This window comes from Mobula hypostoma, chromosome 24 (assembly GCF_963921235.1).
Source record: "Mobula hypostoma chromosome 24, sMobHyp1.1, whole genome shotgun sequence".
NCBI lineage: Eukaryota > Metazoa > Chordata > Chondrichthyes > Myliobatiformes > Myliobatidae > Mobula > Mobula hypostoma.
The window spans coordinates 43710351-43732192 of NC_086120.1; the positions used below are offsets into that span (position 1 = coordinate 43710351).

General features: G+C 44.2%; 1 protein-coding gene across 3 annotated transcripts in view; it reads left to right on the forward strand.

Moving 5' to 3' along the window:
• The first annotated feature begins 17296 nt into the window (after nucleotides 1-17296).
• Nucleotides 17297-21842, forward strand: part of mfsd12a (major facilitator superfamily domain containing 12a) — a 55752-nt gene continuing 51206 nt past the window's right edge. The window contains exon 1 of one of the 3 annotated variants that reach the window (XM_063032128.1): nucleotides 17297-18247. In XM_063032128.1, coding sequence (XP_062888198.1) covers nucleotides 17989-18247 — 259 coding nt within the window. In that variant the 5' untranslated portion in view covers nucleotides 17297-17988. The remainder of the gene's footprint in view (nucleotides 18248-21842) is intronic. The other 2 variants (XM_063032126.1, XM_063032127.1) reach the window with 2 other exon arrangements.

Below are 21842 nucleotides of genomic sequence, written 5' to 3' on the forward strand. Positions count from 1 at the left end.
ACACTCCTCGTACATTAACCCTTTTGTTCCCGGAATCATTCTCATGAACCTGCTCTGGACTTTTTCCAATGCTAGCACATCTTTTTTGAATAAAGGGCCCAAAATGGCTCTCAATATTCTAAGAGTGGTCTGACCAGTGCCTTATTAAGCCTAAGCATTACATCCTTGCTTTTATAGTCTAGTCCTCTTGAAATGGGTGCTTCATTGCATTTATGTGCCTTACCACTACATAACCTGCAAGTTAGCCTTTAGGGAATCCTGCATGAGGGCTCCCAAGAAAACTTTTGAGTTTTCTTGCCATTTAGAAAATAGTCTATACCTTTATTTCTAGCAAAGTGCATGACCATACACTTCACTACACTATATTCCATCTGCCACTTCATTGCCCATTCCCCCAATCTGTCAAAGTCCTTCTGCAGACTTGTTGCTTCCACAACACTACCTGCTCATCCACCCATCTTCATATCGTCCACAAGCCTGGCTGTAAAGCCATCAATTCCATCATCCAAATCATTGACGTATAACATTAAAAGCTAGGGTCAACACCAACCCCTGCAGAACACCACTAGTCACTGGCAGCCAACCAGAAGACGTCCCATTTATTCCCACTCTTGGCCTCCTGCTAATCAGCCAGTCTTCTATCCATGCGAATATCTTTCCTGTAACACCACGGGCTCTCGTTAAGCAGTTTCATGTGTGGCACCTTGTTAAAGGTGTTCTGAAAATCCAAATAAACAACATCTACTGACTCTCCTTTGTCAATCCTGTCTGTTAATTCCTCAAAGAATCCCAACAGATTTATCAGGCAAGATTTCTCCTTAAGGAAACTATGCTGATTTTGGCCTACTTTATCATACATCTGCAAGCACCCTGAAACCTTATCCTTGATAATGGACCCCAACATCTTCCCAACCACTGAGGTCAGACTAACTGGCCTAAAATTTCCTTCTTTCTGTCTCCCTCCTTTAATGGGCAAAGAAGTGGACCAGAGTTAGAGGGACAGTTTGAATAGGTTAGGACATCATTACCTAAAGTACAGGAAAATGAGGAGACATCTTGTAGCGATATATAAAATTATCAGAGTTCTAGATATGCAAGCATGCTTTTGACTCCGGTTGAGTGAGACTAGAACTAGAGGTCAAAGGTTTAGGGTGAAAAGTGAAATATGTAAGGGGTACCTGAGTGAGTGTGGAACAACCTGCCAGCGTGAGTGGTAGATGCAGTTCAATAGTAACATTTATGAAAAGTTTGGATAGATACAAGGATGAAAAGGGTATGGAGAGCTATAGACTGGTCACAGAAAGATGGGACCAGGCAAGAAGATCAGGGTCAGTATGAACTACATGACTGAAGTGCCTGCTTCAGTGCTATCGTGCTCTGACTCTGTTCCTCAGTCTAGGCTAAAATTGGGAAATTGAAGACAATTGATATCGCACATAAGGCTGCCAACCAAGATAAGAGCCCATGGTATTACAGGAAAACCACCAGCATGGACTGACTAGCAGAAGGCAAAGAGTGGGCCTGTTGACAAGTGGTGTTCTGCAGGGGTCAGTGCAAGGACCGCTTTTTTTCTGCATTTTATGTTAATGAACTGGATGGCAGAATTGATGGCTTTGTGGTCGAGTTTGCAGATGATGCAAAGATAAGTGAAGTAGCAGGGAGTCTGAAGTGGGGCTTAGACAGGTGAGGAGAACGGGCAAAGAAGTGGCAGATGGAAATCATAGGATTGGAAGATGTAGAATCATTGTGGGTAGAGTTGAGAAACTGCAAGGGTAAAAGGACCCTGATGGGAGTTGTGTACAGCCAAAGAACAGTAGCCTAGATGTGGAAATAGAAAATGCATATCAAAAGGCAATGTTACAATAGTTATGGGGGATTTCAATATGCAAGTAGGTTGGGAAAATCGGGTTGGTGCTGACTTTGGATTACAAAACAGAAAATTTGTAGAATGCCTATGAGATGGCTTTTTAGAGCAGGTTGTGGTTAAGCCAACTAGGAGATCAACTATTCTGGATTAGGTGCTGTGCAATGAACCAGAAGTGATTAGGGAGCTTAAGGTAAAGGAATCCTCAGGAGGCAGTGATCATTATATGATAGAATTCACCCTGCAATTTGAGAGGGAGAAGCTAAAGACAAATGTATCAGTATTACAGTGGAGTAAAGGGGATTACAGAGGCATAAGAGAGGAGCTGGCCAAAGTTGACAAGAAGGGAAGTAGCAGGAATGATGACAGAGCAGCAATGGCTGGAGTTTCTGGGAGCAACTTAGAAGATGTAAGATAGATACATCCAAAGAAGTGGTAGTCTAAAAGCAGCATGACAGAACCGTGGCTGACAAGAGAAGTCAAAGCCAATATAAAAGCTGAAGAGAGGGCATGAAATAAGGGAAGATTAGTAGGAAGTTACAGGATTGGGGAACTTATAATAACTAACAGAAGACAATTAAAAAAGCTACAAAGAGGGAAAAGATGAAATATGGAGGTAAGCTAGCCAATAATATCAAGGAGGATACCAAAAGATTTTTTTCAGATATATAAAGAGTAAGAGAGACGAGTGTAGATATAAGACCCCTGGAAAATAATGCTGGAGAGGTAGTAATGGTGGACAAGGAAATGGCAGATGAGCAGAACAAGCATTTTGCGTCAGTCTTCATTGTGGAAAATGCGAGCAGTATACCGGAAGTTTGAGAGTGTTGGAGTGTTTCAGAATGTAGTTTCTATTACTAGGGAGAAGGTGCTTGGGAAGCTGAAGGTGGATCAGTCACCTAGACCAGGTGGACTACACTCCAGGGTTCTGAAAGAGGTGGCTGAAGAGATTGTAAAGGCATTAACAATGATCTTTCAAGAATCAATTGATTCCGGCATGGTTCTGGAGTACCGACAATTTGCAAATGTCACTCCACAATTCAAGAAGGGAGGGAAGCAGAAGAAAGGAAGTTATAGGCCAGTTAGTCTGACCTCAGTGGTTGGGAAGATGCTAGAGTCGATTGCTAATAATGAGGTTTCATGGTATTTAGAGACACATGGTAAAATAAGCCAAAGTCAGCATGGTTTCCTTCAGAGAAGACACAGACTTGCAGTTACCCCAAAGACTTCACGTTTCACTCGGTCTATGCCAGCCCTCAGAACAAACCCACCCACATGCTTCTTTCCCACCAATTTTTCTTGCATACCCATTGACTTCACCCTGCTCCCCAAGCAGTGGCAGTCGTCAGTTAAACCTCCCAACCAGCACATCTTTGGCATGTGTGAGGAAACCTCAGAAACTCGTCTGGTTACAGGAAGAATGAACAAACTGCACACAGTTGGCACTAAAGGTCAGAATTGAGCCAGGGTGTCTGAAGCATGGCCTGTGGCTCTGTGTGGATTGAAATGGTTTGGGGGAATTTGAGTTGTACAATAATGTGATCACTAACCGAGAGAGCCTTTGTAAAGTTGCTGCCACTGGTGATCATCACAATCATGGGATTTATGTTGAGAGGGGATAAGTTCAAAAGAGATTTGCAGTGTAGTCCTGCCAAGAGGTCTTGGCCCAAAATGTGGACTGTACTCTTTTCCATGGGTGCTGCCTGGCCTGCTGAGTTCCTCCAGTATCTTGTGTGTGTTGTAGAGATTTGCAGGGCAGGTTTTTGTCTCCCAGAGTGGTGAGTATGCTTGGAATGCGCTGCCTGGGGTGATGATAGAGGCAATTACAATAGGGCCGTTTAAGAGAAGGTCGGGTAAGCACACACCAGTCCTGGTCGAGGGGTCAGCTGTGGAAAGGGTGAGCAGCTGTAAGTTCCTGGGTATCAGCATCTCAAAGGATCTATGCTGGGCCCAACAAAAAAGGGCTTTTTCCAGCGGCCATCCCGGACATCAGAAGTTTTGAGAGGAGGGGACTTCAGTCAGGTCCTCTGCCAGAGTATAAAAGACAGCAGCAGGTCACTATGGCATGTTATGTGTCCACAGTTTCGTTTTACTGGGAGCATTACCTTATGACGTATGCTGACGTGTAAAAGAAATGTGGACATACTTGCTGAGGAGTCGAAGGAAAGAGAGAGAGAGTGAAGATTGCAGACTTCGAGCTATCCGGGAACAGCTCACGATCGAGAAGGGTAAAGTCTAATGCTTACCTATACCCAGAGGATTGGCGTAATCAGTGGCACACCGTGCATTGTGGAGATGTGTCTGTCCTTCATATGATCCATGGGTGTGGATTTTGTGACGGTCACTTTGTGAAAAAACTCTTCGTGGACTTCGGAACAGTATTTCTCGGCTGGGATCTTTGGTAACCGTTTCTTCGCAAGCAGTGGAATCTTTGGAATTTGTCGTGATTGCCTTGTCACTGCATTGTGAATCCACAAGTCTCTCCTCTCACCTATTTTGTGAATTACTGGGATGCTCTGCACTGCCACGTTAAGACTGTGCTTGAGTAAGATCTGTTAAGAACAGGTTTTAAGTCTGACTGTAAGGGAGCTATAGACGCATAACACTGTTAACTTCTGTTTAAGAAAGTAGTTTAATTTTCTATATTTTTGAGTAGATGTAAATAAATATTAATTTTAATAGTAAAGACTTTCTTTGTTTGAACAATTGTCAACTAAATATAGTTTACCAAAAACCCATTTTTTTTTGGTACTTACAAATTAGATTTTCTGCGATCTCAATTATATACATTTCCTAATAGACCTGATAAGAACATATTAGATGAAATTCTTAATATGAAACCATTCTATAATGGTTCAATATCTAATATTTAAGATATGTTGTTGGGAATGAGAAATGATTCTTTAGACAAGATTAAAAATCTTTGGGAACAAGATCTACAGACCTCAATTTCAGCAGAAACTTGGAATGAGATTTTTAAATTGGTTAATACTTCATTGCTATGTGCTCGTCATTCCCTCCTACAATTTAAAGTGGTTCATAGGGCTTATGTGACCAAGGATAAGTTATCTCGTTTTTATAGGGATACATCTCCCTACTGTGATAGGTGTATCAATGGAGAAGCTTCACTTATACTTTATACTTTATTGTCGCCAAACAATTGATACTGGAGCGTACAGGCATCACAGCGATATTTGATTCTGCTCTTCGTGCTCCCTGGAGTACAAATCTATAGTAAGTATTAAAAATTTAAATTATAAATCATAAATAGACAATAGAAAAGGGAAAGTAAGGCAGTACAAAAAAACCAAGAGGCAGGTCCGGATATTTATTTATACTTATTCATATGTTTTGGACGTGCCCAAGTCTTGGAAAATATTGGAAGGAAGTATTCCAAACTTTTTCTGTACCCTTTAAAGTAAATGTTAAGCCTAATCCTTTGACTGCCCTATCTGGTATTGTTGAAAGGAAAGATATCATTTTGAAGACATCTGATCTGCACATCCTGGCTTTTATCTCTCTTACGGCTAGAAGGACGTTTTTGTTTAAATGGAAGGATGCTGTTCCGCCTAATAATGCTCAGTGGTTATGGGATGTTATGGCATGCCTTAATTTAGAAAAGATTCGTTGTTCAATTTCTGAACCTAACCAAGATTTTCAAAATTTGTGGAGGCCATTTTAAAATTATTTTCATAATCTTTGACTTCTTGTTAAAGTACAGAAGTTGATTAATAGTATATTTTATTATCTGTTAAGTTTTTTTTTCTTTTTTCTCCCCAAACAGCTTCGACTTTGGTAGTGGGTGTAGATCCTTTTTTTAAAAATTATTTATATTCTAATATAAGAATAATTTCTAATCCATATGAATATAGAGTAAGGAGTTTGTTAATGTGATTCAATATACTATATCTGGTATTGTTACTTTTTCCTTTTGTTTTATAATATGTATTCTCTTGAACTCTGTATTCTTCTATATAATTCTGATTTGATGGAGAATGGACGTGAAAGCACAGAGGAACATCTGGAGAAATTTCTGAAACGCCCGTTCGCTGCTGTCGTTACTGTGTGGGTCGTGAATCTTTCGGAGGGTAGGCCTCAAAATCCCCGGCCTTGCCTGCTTTTGGCGACCGAGAAGGAGGTCGAATCATTCGGACAGAGATGGCGCTCAGTACTCGGTGTCAGAGAGCTGATCAGAGGCTCGAAGTTTTCAGATGACTCAGAGTCGGATTGTGGTCGGTATGGCAGGGAGAGTTTTTCTTCCCTCTCCCGTCTGCGTGAGATGTGGGACATTTGAGAAACTTTGAACTTTACTGTGCTCACGGACTTCTTCATCAAGTTATGGTATTGTTGCACTGTTGTAACTATATGTTATAATTCTGTGGTTTTGTCAGTTTTTTTCAGTCTTGGATTGTCCTGTGTTTTGTGATATCACACCGGAGGAAATATTGTATCATTTCTTAATGCATGCATTACTAAATGACAATAAGAGAGGACTACGTGTCTTCATAATGATATAGAAATCAATAAAAGAAATACTGGAAAAAGAAAAAGAAAGAAAACCCGACTCAATTTGTCATCTCTTGCTGCCGGTACGTTAACTTTAACCAGCAAACACTCGGCGGTTGGGATTGATTAGTAAGAGCAAATTAAAGGAAGGCAGAGGTAATTGTCGTAGCAGCCGTCGTCTGAGTGGACAGTCAGGATGGTGATCTCAAGCCTTTAGCTCTTTGAGGCTTCTGCAAAGAGAGGTTTGACTCAGAGAAAGCAAAGGAAAGAAAAGCTCAAGGTGTAAACCCCTAGAGCAAGGAAAGTGATCATAATGTGATTAAGTTCACACTGAAATTTGAGAAGCTAAAGTCAGATGTATCAGTATTATAGTGGAGTAAAGGGTATTACAGGGGCATGACAGAGGAGTTGGCCAGAATTGATTGGAAGTGACCACTGGCAGGGCTGACGGCACAGCAGCAATGACTGGAATTTCTGGAAGCAATTCAGAAGGCACAGGATATATACATCCCAAAGAGGAAGAAGCATTCTAAAGGAAAGATGACACAACCGTGGCTAACAAGGTAAGTCAAAGCCAACATAAAAGTCAAAGAGAGAGCATATAATAGAGCAGTAATTAATGGGAAGTTAGAGGATTGGGAAACCTCTAAAAGCCAACAGAAGGCAACTGAAAAAGTCACTAAGAAGATAAAGATGGAATATGAAAGTAAGCTAGCCAATAATATTAAAAAAGATATTAAAAGTTTCTTCAGATACGAAAAGTGTAAAGAGAGGCGAGAGTGGATATTGGACCACTGAAAAACAATGCTGGAGGGGTAGTAATGGGGGATAATGAAATGGTAGATGAACCGAGTAAGTATTTTGCATCAGTCATCACTGTGGAAGACTCTAGCAGTATGGTAGAAGTTTCAAGTGTCGGGGTCATGAAGTGTGTGAAGTTACCATAAATAGAGAGAAGGTTCTTGGGAAACTGAAAGGTCTGAAGCAGAATAAGTCACCTGGACAAGATGGTGCACACCCCAAGGTTCTGAAAGAGGTGGTTGAAGAGATTGTGGAAGCATTAGTAGTGATCTTTCAAGAATCACTAGATTCTGGAATGGTTCTGGAAGTGTGGAAAATTACAAGAAGGGAGAGAGCAGAAGAAAGGAAACTGTAGGCCAGGTAGTCAGACCTCAATGGATGGCAAGATGTTGGAGTCAATTATTAAGGAGGAGGTCTCAGGGTAATTGGAGGCACATGATAAAATAGGCCATAGTCAGCATGATTTCCTCAAAGAAAATCTTGCCTAACATTTCTGTTGGAATTCTTAGAAGAAATAACAAGCGGGATAGACAAGGGAGAATTGGTTGATGTTGTGTACTTGAATTTGCACAAGGCCTTTGACAAGATGACATGCATGAGGCTGTTTAACAAACTACAAGCCCATGGTATTGCAGAAAAGATTCTAGCATGGATAAAACAGTAGCTGATTGGCAGGAGGCAAAGAGTGGGAATAAAGGGAGCCTTTTCTGGTTGGCTGCCAGTGACTAGTGATGTTCCACGGGGGTCTGTATATGTCAATGATTTGAATGATGGAATTGATGGCTTTGTTGCAAAGTTTGCAGATGATATGAGGATAGGTGGAGGGGCAGGTAGTTTTGAGGAAGTATAGAGGCCACAGAAGGGCTTAGATTCGGAGAATGGACAAAGAAATAGCAGATGGAATACAGTGTCGGGAGGTGTATGGTCATGCACTCTAGTAGAATAAATGAAAAGGTTGACTACTTCCTAAATGGAGAGAAAATACAAAAAAAAACTGAGGCATAAAGGGACTTGGGTATCCTTGTGCAGGATTCCCTAAAGGTTAATTAGCCGGTAGAGTCTGTGGTGAGGAAGTTAAATGCTATATTAGCATTCATTTCAAGGTGACTAGAATATAAAAGCAAGGATATAATGTTGAGACTTTATAAAGCACTGGTGAGGCTTCACTTGGACTATTGTGAGCAGTTTTGGGCCCCTTAGAAAGGATGTGTTGACATTGGAGAGGGTTCAAATGAGGTTCACAAAAATGAATGGTTTGTCGTATGAAAAGCATTTGATGGCTCTGGGCCTGTATTCACTAGAATTCAGAATGAGGGGTGACCTCATTGAAATTTATCGAATGATGAAAGGTTTTGATAGAGTGGATGTGGAGAGGATGTTTCCTGTTGTGGGAGAGCTTAAGACCGGAGGACAGAGTCTCAGAATAGAGGGACGTCCTCTTAGAATGGAGATGAGTTAGAATTCCCTTGGGTAGAGAGTGGTGAATCTGTGGAATTCTTTGCCACAGGCAGCTGCAGAGGCCAAGTCTTTACGTACATGTAAGGCAGAGGTTGATAGATTCTTGACTGGTCAGGGCATGAAGGGATACGGGGAGAAGGCAGGAGACTGGGGCTGAGAGGAAAATTGGATCATCCATGATGAAATGGTGGAGCAGACTCAATGGGCCAAATGGCCTAATTCTGCTCCTATATCTTATGATCCTTTGCAATCACGAAGAAGGCACTCCAGTGGCTAAACTTCATCAGGAGTTTGAGGAGACTCTGGCAAGTTTCTACAGATGCACCATGGAGGGCATTCTGACTGGCTGCATTGTAAAGAGTCTGTAGTCACTGCAGGCTCAGTCAGCTCCATCAAGGCACAAGCCTCACCACCATTGAGGACGACTTGAAAAGGCTTGGCTCAAAAAGGTGGTATCCATTATTAAGGACCCTCACCATCCAGGAGATGCCCTGTTCTCATTGCTGCCATTAGGGAGGAGGTTAGGAACAGCATCTTCTCCTCTGCCACCACATTTCTGAAAGGTCTATGAACCTATGACCACTATCTCACTATTTCTCTTTTGCATTATTTATTTGCTTTTTTTTAATTGTAATTTGGTATTTTTGATGCCTTGCACTGTACTGTTGCCACTCAAAAAGAAATTTCATGATCTACACATATATATAGATAGATAGCACGGGTGCTTAAGACTTTTGCACAGTTACTGTAGTAATTTTATGTATTACATGGCACTCATGCTGCAAAAAAACAAATTTCATGACATATGTGAGTGATGATAAACCTGATTCTGATCTGGGTCTCTATTGTGGACTGAGAGTGGGAAGGGGGCAGGGAGAGGGGAGTCATCTGGGGAAAAGGGGAAGGGAGAGGGGAGTCAACATTCACAAAATGCTGGTGGAACTGAGCAGGCCAGGTAGCATCTGCGGAAAGTGAACGGTCGATGTTTCAGACCCTTCATCCGGACTGGGGAGGAAGGGAAGAAGGTGGGGGAGGGCAGGAAGAGGTAGAAGGTGGCACGTGATGGGTGACACTGGGTGCAGGAGGTGAAGTAAGGAGCTGGGTAGTTGGTGAAGGAGGTAAAGTACTGGAGAAGGGGGTAGCTGATAGGAGAGGACAGAAGACCATGGAAGACTTATTGAGTATGCCCACAAGGAAATGAATCTCAGGGTTGCATATGGTGACATATATGTACTATGATAATAACTTTACTTTAGAACTTTTTAAAATACTTTTTGAATAATGTCAACTTAATTCCTCCCCATAGATGCTGCCGGACCAGTTGAGTTGCTCCAACATTTTGTGTGTGTGTGTGTGTGTGTGTGTGTGTGTGTGTGTGTGTTGCTCTGGATTTCAAGCATCTGCAGAATTCTTTTGTGTTTATAATTAGTTGAGCACTTGATTACTCATGTGATAAATTCAGCACAATGTTGTGGGTCAATGGGCCTACTCCTGTGCTGTATCATTCTGTGTTCTATATCCTAATAACCTGCTCTGGTGCACTATCTAAGTAAATTCATTTGTCAAGAGGCTTCTGTGGCTTCCTAGGATTAACTAGCAGTGAAAGCTGCGGTCACCTCATGAGCTGTGGGACAGGGTATACTGCGGAAGGGAACTGCAGAGCTGAGCACCACATCCTGTGACAGAACTCAGAAACCGTGCTGCTGGTTTTAGACTGTGCCTGTGGTTATTGATGGAATTGGCACCGGGAATCACCAGCGAGTCCTGGGAACAAGGTCCAAAGATCAAACCAAGGATCAGCAGGTCCTGGGAATTAGGCCCAAAGGTCGAGCCCATGATCAGCAGGTCTTGGGAATTAGGCCCAAGGGTCGAACCCATGATCAGTAGGTCCTGGTGTCAAGTATACCACTTTATACTGATGACTGTGAGGCTAAGCAAGGCTCCAATACCATGTTTACATTGGCCGATGACACCATTGCCGTTTGCCAAATTAAAGGTGGTGATGAATCAATATACAGGAGAGAGATTGAAAATCTGACTGAGTGGAGCCACAATAACAACCTCTCACTCAATATCAGCAAGACCAAGATGATTATTGACTTCAGGAGAAGGAAACCGGAAGTCCAGGAGCCAGTCCTCACTGGGGGATCAGAGGTGGAGAGGGTCAGCAAATTTAAATTCCTCGATGTATTCATTTCAGAGGATCTGCCCTGGGCCCAGCACATAAGAAAGCATGGCAGCACCTCTACTTCCTTAGAAATTTGTGAAGATTCGACATGACATCTAAAACTTTAACAAGCTTCTGTAGATGTGTGGTGGAGAGTATATTGACCTGTTGCATCACAACCTGGTATGGAAACACAAAGGCCCTTGTACAGAAAAGCCTACAAAAAGTAGTGGATACGACCCAGTCCATCACAGGTAAAGGCCTCCCCACCATTGAGCACATCTACATGGAGCGCTGTCACAGGAAAGCAGCCTCCATCATCAAGGACCCCCACTACCCAGGACATGCTCTCTTCTCACTGCTGCCATCAGGAAGGTGGTACAGGAGCCTCAGGACCCACACCACCAGGTTCAGGAATAGTTATTACCCCTCAATCATCAGGCTCCTGAACCAGAGGGAATAACTTCACTTACCCCTTCACTGAAATGTTCCCATAACCTGTGGACTCGCTCTCAAGGACTCTTCATCTCATATTCTCAGTATTTATTGCGTATTTATTTACTATTATTATTTCTTTCTTTTGGTATTGGACAATTTGTTGTTTTTTGTACACTGATTGAATGCCCAAGTTGGGGTGGTCTTTCACTGATTCTGTTATGGTTATTATTCTACAGATTTATTGAGTATGCCCACAATAAAATGAATCTCAGGGATGTATATGGTGACATACATGTGCTTTGATAATAAATTTCCTTTGAACCTTGGTCAGATCGTGACCTGATATAGAAACGAACCAAACAGCATGTCTTCGGTATGTGGAAGAAATCACACGGGGGAAATCCGCACAGTCAGAAAGAGAACGTGCAAACCCCACACAGACAGCATTAGAGGTCAGGACTGAATCCATTTCTTCAGAGCTCTGAGCCAGTGGTGATAAATACTGCACATGGTGGCTGTCCTCTTTGGCATTAAACTCCCTCCTTGAACAATATACTTGTCAGTTCTAACTAGTTTGTTGTGGATTTCTGTCAATTTATACCACAATTAAATGCCCCAGATTGTTTTCCTTCATAGAGGGTAATGCAGATTCTTCTACCATGATGAAGCCACTCTCAGGCTGGAGGAGTTAGACCTCACTTTCTGTTTAGGTAGCCTTCAACCTGAGGCCATGAACATCCGTCTCCTTCCGGTAATTTTTCCCCTTTCCCTTCCCTCTTCTTCTATTCCCCACTCTGGTCTCCTACCTCTTCTCCTCACATGTGTATCACCTCCCCTGGTGCCCATCCTCCTTCCCTTTCTCCCATGGTCCACTCTCCTCTCCTATCTGAGTCCTTCTTTTCCAGCCCTTCACCTTTCCCACCTATCACCTCCCAGCTTCTTACTTTGTCCCCTACTCCCCCCACCCACCTGGCTTCACCTATCACCTTCTAGCTTGTCCTCCCTCTCCTCCCCCTTCCTTTCCGGTCCTGATGAAGTTTCTTGGTCCAAAATGTTGACTGTTTATTCCTCTTCATAGACGCTGCCTGATATGCTGAGTTCCTCCAGCATCTTGTGTGCTTTGTTCTGGATTTCCAGCATCTCTTGAGTTTTCCAGAGGAAATCTAGAGATCTTTTGGGATAGAGATTCAACTTTGACAGTGGAGTAAAGTGGCTGATACTGATAACAGACCCCTCAAGCTGATGGAGCCAGTGTCATGCAATATCTTCGAAGGAAAGTTAGATTGAAGTAATCATTTAGAGTGTAATAATGCCAACAGCCATGAGCAATCAACAATTAGCGGAAAGGTCACATGCACGAATGTTAATAATCAAACTTAACTCGGTGTGAACATCTAAACAGCTGTAGCCTGACCTGCTGAGATTCTCAAGCATTTTATTGTTGTTGGGTGCTTATTTTAAGAATAAGGAACCTGGACAACGTAACTTTGCCATTGTGGAATTTACTTGTGTAACAATTCCAACAGCAGAACCCCTTGACCCATAAATATGCAGTTCAAAGAAAATTCACGTGAAGCCTTTTTCAATTAAGTTGCTTACATAACTTTTTAAATTTTCTTCCCATTTGACGTGCATTCATTTCTGATTTCAAGCATTCCATTTCATAAATCAATGTATTGAGTACCGGAGATGGGATGGTATGTTGAAGTTGTATAAGAGTTGGTGAGGCCTAATTTGGAGTATTCTGTGCAGTTTTGGTCGCCTACCTACATGAAAGATGTAAATAAGGTTGAAAGAGTGCAGAGAAAATTTACAAGGATGTTGCCGGGTCTGGAGGACCTGAGTTATAAGGAAAGATTGAATTGGTTAGGACTGTATTCTTTAGAACGTAGAAGATTGAGAGATTTGAATGAGGTATACAAAATTATGAGGGGTATAGATAGGGTAGATGCAAATAGGCTTTTTCCACTGAGGTTGTGTGGGACTACAACCAGAGATCATGGGTCAAGGGTGAAAGGTGAAAAGTTCAAGGGGAACATGGGGGTGGGGGAACATCTTCACTCTGAGGATCGTGAGGGTGTGGAACGAGCTGCCAGCACAAGTGGTGCATGTGAACTCAATTTCAACGTTGAAGAGAAGTTTGGATAGGTACATGGATGGTGGGGGTATGGAGAGCTATGGTCCCTGTGCAGTTTGAATGGTTACCATGCACTAGATGGTCCGAATGGCCTGTTTCTGTGCTGTACTTTTCTGTGATTCTGTGACTTTAAGAGAAGCACACAAAATGCTGGAGGGACTGAGCAGATCAGACAGCATCTAGGGAAATAAACAACCAACATTTCAGTCCATTACCCTTCACCAGGACTGGAAAGGAAAGCAAGAAGATGCTAGAATAAGAAGGCCAGTGCAGGGGTGGGGGGAGAGAAGGATGACAAGCTTCTAGTTTATTTATCACACGTACATAAAGCAAAATGCTTAAACGCTTAAGCAAAACTCATCCTCGGCATAACCATTTCTTGGTTGGATTCGGGGTTGATTGTGCACCATCCTGATATGGTTAGCAGCTTGCAAAGGAACTGCTGATAAAAGTTATGTAGGTGTGTGGTGACTGGGTGACCAACATAAAATCACACCATGCTCAAAGGACAATTTACCCAGGCAGCGTCTTTGCCACAAAGCCAACAATATCTAGTAATAGAATTGCAGATGCTGGAATCTGACACAATCAGTCAACCAGCATTCGTGGAGAGAGAAACCAGTTAATGTTTCTGATCAGTGACCCTTGCAGTGAACTAGCATTTAGAAAGTATCTGGAGAAGCTCTTCAACCCAGGAATAGGAAGAGACTAAGCTGGTTTTGGCCCATAGGATTAGAACATGTGGGTACTTGATGGTCAGGACAGATGAAGTGAGCAGAGGGCCTGTTAGTTTTCATGCCTGCCCATCACCTCCCACTGGTGTGCTCCTCCCCTCCCCTCTTTTTTACTTTCCTCCATGCCCTTATGTCACTTTCATCGATCATCTTCCCAGCTCTTTGTTTCCTCCGTCCCCCTCCAAGTTTCACCTATCACCTGGTGTTTCTCTCTGCCCTCCCCCCATCTTTCAAATCTACTCCTCAGCATTTTTTCTCCAGTCCTGCTGCGGGGTTTCAGCCCAAAACGCCAACTGCACTTTTTTCCATAGATGCTGCCTGGCCTGCTGAGTTCCTCCAGCTCTTTGTGTGTGTTGCTCGGATTTCCGGCACCTGCAGATTTTCTCTTGTTTGTGATTTGTCCACTACTTTTTGTAGGACTTTCTGCTAAAAGGTATTGGTGTTCCCATTCCAGGCCAAAATGCAGCCAGTCAGCAGTCTTTCCACCACACATCTATAGAACTTTGCCGAGGTTTGTGATGACATGCCGAACCTCCGCATACTCCTGAGGAAATAGAGGCACTGTCGTGGTTTCTTCAGAATTATATTTATATGATAGGTCAAAGACAGGTCCTCTGAGATAGTGACCCTCCAAGGATTTAAAGTTACTGATCCTCAACACCTCAGACCCTCCGATGATTACTGGCTCATGGATCTCTAGTTTCCTTCTCCTGAAGTCTACAATCAGTTCCTTGTTTATTGTCATTGAGTGAGAAGCTGTTGTTATTACACCACACAGACCAATTTTCAATCTCCCTCCTGTATGCTGATTCATCACACCCACAACAGTGGTGTTATCAGCAAACTTGTATATGATGTTGGCACTGCACTTAACCACACAGTCATAGGTGTAAAGTGGGTAGAGCAGGGGCTAAGCACATCCCTGTGGGGCTCCTGAGCTGATGGAGATCGTGGAGGAGATGTTTTTGCCAATCCAGACTGACTGGGGTCTGCAAGTATGGAAATCCAGGATCCAATTGCATAGGAGGGTATTGAGGCCCAGGTCCTGGAGTTTACTGATCAGTTTTGAGAGGATGATTGTATTAAAAGCTGAGCTGTAATCCAGGGTTGTGTGAAGAGCCAATGAGATGGCGTCCGCTGTGAACCTGTTGCTTCGGTTGGCAAACTGGAGCGGATCCAAGTCGCCATTCAGACAGGAGCTGATATGCTTCAACACCAGCCTCTCAAAACACTTCATCACTGTGGATGGAAGTGCCACTGGGCGATAGTCATTGGGGCAGGTTACCATGCTCTTCTTGGGCTCTGGTACGAGTGAAGCCTGCTTGAAGCAGGTGGGTACCGCACTGCCAGAGCGAAAAGTTGAAGATATCGGTAGAGCGCCGGTGATTGGGATTAAACTCCCCCCACCCTGCCCCCAGTTTGTAAGGAGTTTGTACATTCACCCCTTGACTGTATGGGTTTCCTCCTGGTACTCCGGTGTCCTCCCACATTCCAAAGATGTACAAGTTACAGTTAGTAGTGGGCATGTATTGTTGGCGCTGGAAGAGTGGCAACACATAGACCATAAGACATAGGAGCAAAATTAGGCCATTTGCCCTGTCAAGTCTCCTTCACCATTCCATCATGGCTGATTTATTATCCCTCTCAACCCCATTCTCCTGCCTTCTCCTCGTAACCTTTGATGTCCATACTAATCAAGAACGTATCAACCTCCGCTTTAAAGATACCCAAAGACTTGGCTTGTGGGTGCCCAACCCATTTGCCGACCGTGTTGGTCATTAACGCAAAAAGCGCATTTCGATGTACATGTGACTGATAGGGCTAATCAATAAACTCCCGGCCAATATTCAGCACTAATTAAGATTGCTGATTAATTGATTGTTTTGACAGCAGTGTTCGTAGGGGTTCATTGTAAGCAAACTGTGAGTCTACATTACAATTGTGATGTATCATTCCACGCAATTTCTTCTGGAACATCCCCAGAAATAGGTTTATTACTGATTTATATGACATGAAATTTGTGGCGTTGCCGCATAAAGACATAAAATTACTATAAATTACAAAATTGTGTGCAGTTTTGGTCCCCTAATCTGAGGAAAGACATTCTTGCCATAGAGGGAGTACAAAGAAGGTTCACCAGATTGATTCCTGGGATGGCAGGACTTTCATATGATTAAAGACTGGATCGACTAGACTTATACTCATTGGAATTTAAAAGATTGAGGGGGGATCTTATTGAAATGTATAAAATCCTAAAGGGATTGGACAGGCTAGATGCAGGAAGATTGTTCCCGATGTTGGGGAAGTCCAGAACGAGGGGTCACAGTTTGAGGATAAAAGGGAAGCCTTTTAGGACCGAGATTAGGAAAAACTTCTTCACACAGAGAGTGGTGAATCTGTGGAATTCTCTGCCACAGGAAAGAGTTGAGGCCAGTTCATTAGCTATATTTAAGAGGGAGTTAGATATGGCCCTTGTGGCTAAAGGGATCAGGGGGTATGGAGGGAAGGCTGGTACAGGGTTCTGAGTTGGATGATCAGCCATGATCATACTGAATGGCGGTGCAGGCTTGAAGGGCCGAATGGCCTACTCCTGCACCTATTTTCTATGGTTCTAAAATAGTGTAAAAATAGAGTAATGAGATAGTATTCAGAAATTTGATGGCAGAGGGGAAGAAGCTGGTCCAAATCATTGAGTTTGGGACTTCAGGCTTCTGTACCTCCTCCCCGAGGTGGGTTTGTCTCGGATGGTGAGAGTCCTTGGCAATGGTTGCCGCCTTCCTTTGCACCACCTTCTGAAGGTATCGTCAAGGATGAGGGTCTCTGCCAGAGATACTTATAGAAGGCTACCTGCTTGCCCTTGCACCATTTCTGGAATCATGTGCCCCACATAAATCCACCCCTGGTCGCCAGCTTCTCAGCTGCGTGTGGCCCGTTAACACATTGTTATTACAATTACTTTCTTATCAGCCTTGATGCCAATAATTGCAACACTGTGGAAGCGTGGCTACCACAGGCAGTCAATAGAAGGACAAGAGGAATTAAGAGAGTGGGAAAATGGCGTGAGGGTGGATGTCTAGGAAATGGAGGGAGATGCGGGTGAGGGAAGCGTCAGTAGTGGACCAGGATTCTACTTTTGCCCACATGAAGTGATTTTTCTTGTGTTTTTTTTCTGGTCAGAGGCGTTACCCGGGAACAGCCTGTATGACCGCGTTTTGCAAAATTGTGTCAAAATGTAAAATGCAAGTGAAAATACTATGAATCTACTTCCTGGATCTCTCCTGAGGTGGAACGGTGTGGTTTGGTGACGGGCAACCAGGTTTCAACCACCCCACACCCTCTCCTACACAAGGGAATCTGCAGACGCCGGAAATCCAGAACAATATGCTGCAGAAACTCAGCAAGTCGGGCAGCACCTATGGAGGGGAATAAAGAGTGAACGTGTGAGATGGACAATTTCATTCATCAGTAGCGGGCCCTCTCTCTCTCCTACGGTCTGGGTAAGGCAGACTGCAGCAGCTCCTGCCCCCGTCGGCCCGAAAGCCGGGAAGCCGGCGGAGGCTCCGCCCCGGTTTCTCACCCATTGGGCTGCGGGAAAGGAGGAACCCACCCCCGTGTTCCTCTCCAGTGCCTCAGCGACTCACATAATCCAGCCGGCCGGTCCGTGCGAAGAGGAAAAGAGGGACGCGGCCCATTGCGGGTTGATGCCACGGGGCGTGCGGCTGCCCACGGGGAATGTCTCGGCGTGGCGGCGTGTGACAGGTCCGGGGCTGGTCGGCTTCGGGACTCTTTGTGAGCCGGTCGGTGGGGCAGTGAAGGGCGGCGGATCCCCGGCTTCGGCGCTGCGGGGCTGACTGTATTTGCCGGAGCGCTGTACGGTAGTACCATGGCCGAATCGTTACCCCTCTGCGCCCGCCTGTCCTACGCGGTCGGGCACTTTCTCAATGACCTGTGCGCGTCCATGTGGTTCACCTACCTGCTGGTGTTCTACCACTCGGTGCTGGCCATCAACAACTACAACGCGGGCATCCTCCTGCTGATCGGGCAGATAGCGGACGGCTTCTGTACCCCGCTCATCGGCTACGAGTCCGACCGCACTCGGGGCTGCGGGCACTACGGCAAGAGGAAGACGTGGCATCTTGTGGGTGAGTAAGTTGGAAAAGGGGGGTGAATGATTAACCTGGATACCGGGACTCGAGAGGTTAACGGAGAGGTTGGGCATAGTAGAACTTATTCGTTGGAGCGTGTGGGGTGACCTTCTGGAGATGTGTAAACTCATAGAAATATAGAAATCCGAATTGTTGGCTCTTTATTCCTCCCCATAGATGTTACCCGATCTGATGAGTTCCTCCAGTATTTTCTGTGTGTTACTGTGGAATCAGAATCAGAATTATCACCGGCATGTGACGTGAAATTTGTTGATTTAGCAGCAGCAGCAGTCCAATGCAATACATAATCTAGCAGAGAAAAAAAAATAAATCAGTTACAGTATACGTATATTGAATAGATATAAAAACGTGCAAAAAAAACCCCAGAAATACTGTGTATTTAAAAGAAGTGAGGTAGTGTCCAAGGTTTCAAAGTCCATTTAGGAATCGGATGGCAGAGGGGAAGAAGCTGTTCCTGAATCACTGAGTGTGAGCTTTCAGGCTTCTGTACCTCCTGCCTGATGGTAACAGTGCGAAAAGGGCATGCCCTGGGTGCTGGAGGTCCTTAATAATGGACGCTGCCTTTCTGAGAGACCGCTCCCTGAAGATGTGCTGGGTACTTTGTAGGCTAGTGCCCAAGATGGAGCTGACTAAATTTACAACCTTCTGCAGCTTCTTTTGGTCCTGTGCAGTAGCCCCCCCCCCCCATATCAGACAGTGATGCAGCCCATCAGAATGCTCTCCATGGCGCATCTGTAGAAGTTTTTGAGTGTATTTGTTGACATGCCAAATCTCTTCAAACTCCTAATGAAGTATAGCTGCTGTCTTGCCTTCTTTGTAACTACATTGATATTTGCAGAATCTCTTGTGTTGACGGGTATGTTGTGCCAGCACACCATAGCACATTCCCAATATTTATGATGTATGTCGAATAAACTTGATCCTTGAATCAGGAAGTAGAGGGCAATGATTGAAAGTGAGAAGAGGGTAATGATTTATTACAAAAAGGCCTGTGGGGCAATTTTATTTATTGAAAAATTCTTCCTGAAATGAGATACAGGCTGAATAGGCACTCCAAGTGGTGGCACCCGGCAACCTTAACCTAATCACTGGCCAATTTACAATGACCGATTAATTTACCAACTGGTAGGTCTTTGGACTGTGGGAGGAAACCCACGTGTTCACAGGGAGAGCGTACAAACTCCTTACAGACAGCAGGGGAGTTGGACCTGGTTGCCAGTACTGTGCTTTACACTATGCTATGGTGCTCTCTTCTGGTTCCATGGACCACCGCCCTCCATGTGAACTTTTTCATGCAGGGCTGGTATCCCTACGGAACCGGAAGGCAGAGAAAGTAGATGAGGCGGGTACAATAACGATATTTAAAGACATCGGGATGAGTGCATAGAGAACGTAGGATGGTACTGCACAGGAACAAGCCCACAATTTATTTATTATTGAGATACAGCGCAGAATAACCTCTTCTAGCCCTTTGAGTCACACCGCCCAGCAATCCCCTGATTTAATCCTAGCCTAATCACGGGGCAATTTACAATAACCAATAACCAATTAATCTTTGGACTGTGGGAGGAAACCCACGCAGTCACGAGGAGAGCGTACTAACTCTTTAAAGGCAGCGGTGGGAATTGAACCCAGGTCGCTTGTACTGTAAAGCATTGTGCTAACGACTACACTACCATGCTGCCCAATTAAATTAGTAATCAAATGGCCAATTAAACTAATTCCTTCTACCTGCACAATATCTATATCCTTCCATTTTCCTTTCATTCATGTACCTATCTAATTGTCTGTTCGAAGTCTCTAGTGTATCTGCCTCTACCACCACCACCAGGCAGCACATTCCAGACACCCATCATTGTGTGTGTGTGTATATATATATATATAAAAAAAAGCTTGCCCTTCCCATCTTCTTTGAAATGACCCCCTCCCACCTTAAATACATGTGTTAGAAGAGATGATGGAAATTGTTTGGAAGCATATGGGACAAACATAGGCAAATGGGCCTAATGAGGTGGGCACGGATGAGATGGGTTGAATGGCCTGCTTCTGAGCTGTGTTACTTACTGACCAGTGCTTGAACTGGGAACAAAACAAACTCACATGACATCCTACCCTTTGAAGGCCCAAAGTCCTCAGCATGTACAGGGAATGACTGAGTTGATAAAGTGTCTCAGTGAGTCTTTCAAATAGCAGGGGTTCCACAGACCCCTTGCTTAAATGTATTGGTCCATGCCATAAAAAAAGGGTTGGGGTCCCCTGAACTAGTGGGTGGAGTTGTTCACTTTGTAAAATGTGTTGCTTGTATGGTTTTAAGTTGAGGTATTAGGTGAAGAGTCATTTAAGAGTAAGCCAATCTTATTTGACAGGGTTTTGCCTGGATTTGAGAGCATTACTTATAAGGAGAGAGTGGATTAACTTGCATTGTTGTAACTGTAAGTTGATGAGATCTGACAGAAAAATATTAAATTATTAAAGATGGCGATAGGATAGGTAGCCTTTTTCCCGGTGTAAATGTGCAAATGCTAGAGGTTTAGCTTTTAGGCAGAGGTTCCCAACCTTTTTTCAAATGGTTCCATTTACAAACGTTTGTATTATCGGAATGTATACAGTAGGCAACCTGAAGTTCTTGTCTTCTCAGGCGTCCACAAAAAACAGAAGAATCCCAAAAGAGTGAATGACAGAAAAAAGTTAGAACCATAAAGCCCCCCTCCGTCATGCAAGCAGCAGCAGACCATCCCCCCCCACTCATTTCAGCAAAAAGCATCAGTGCCCACCACCCAGCAAGCAACAGCAAATCACCCAACGAGAGACCATGATCTGCAGTCAACAAAGACTGTTGTTTACCTGACAGTTTGATATGTCACAGGCTGTCTCTCTCACTAACAAAAGATAGCGATGTCACCGGTTTCACAGCGAAAGGGCAGTCGCTGGTGCGGTGATACGGTCTGCCGTGTCGCTTTTTATTTGGAGAATCCGCGACTGGAGAATTGGCAGCAAACACTCTCCACCACTGAGAGAGTGCGATTGCTTGACCACAGGGACCTCCATCCCTATATCCGCCGCTGCGAGATCCTGCCGCTCCATCTCCTACAACGCCGCAGGCGGAAACACAATGGACCGATCCCACTGGGCAAGGCGGCTGTGGACCCCAGTTTGGGAACCCCGGCTTTAAAGTTTAAAGGAGATGTGCAAGGCGCCCTTTATTTTAGATTGGTAGGTGCCTGGTGGGGTGTTGGCAGCAGCACGCTGGGTCCAGTGCATTAATGCCATTTCAAAGAAAGCACGGCAGTGCCTCTGCTTTCTTAGAAGTTTGCCCGGATTTGGCATGTCATCTAAAGCTTTGACAAACTTCTATGGGTGCTACAGTGGAGAGTATCCTGGCTGGTTGCATCACAGCCTTGTACTGAAACGCCAATGCCGGAGAGCGGAAAAGCCGACAATAAGTAGTGGGTATGGCCCGGTCCATCACAGGAAAAGCCCTCCCCACCGTTGGGCACATCTAGGGAGAGCCCTGCCACAAGAAAGCAGCATCTAGGCCATGCTCCCTGTGCCATCAGGAAGGAGATACAGG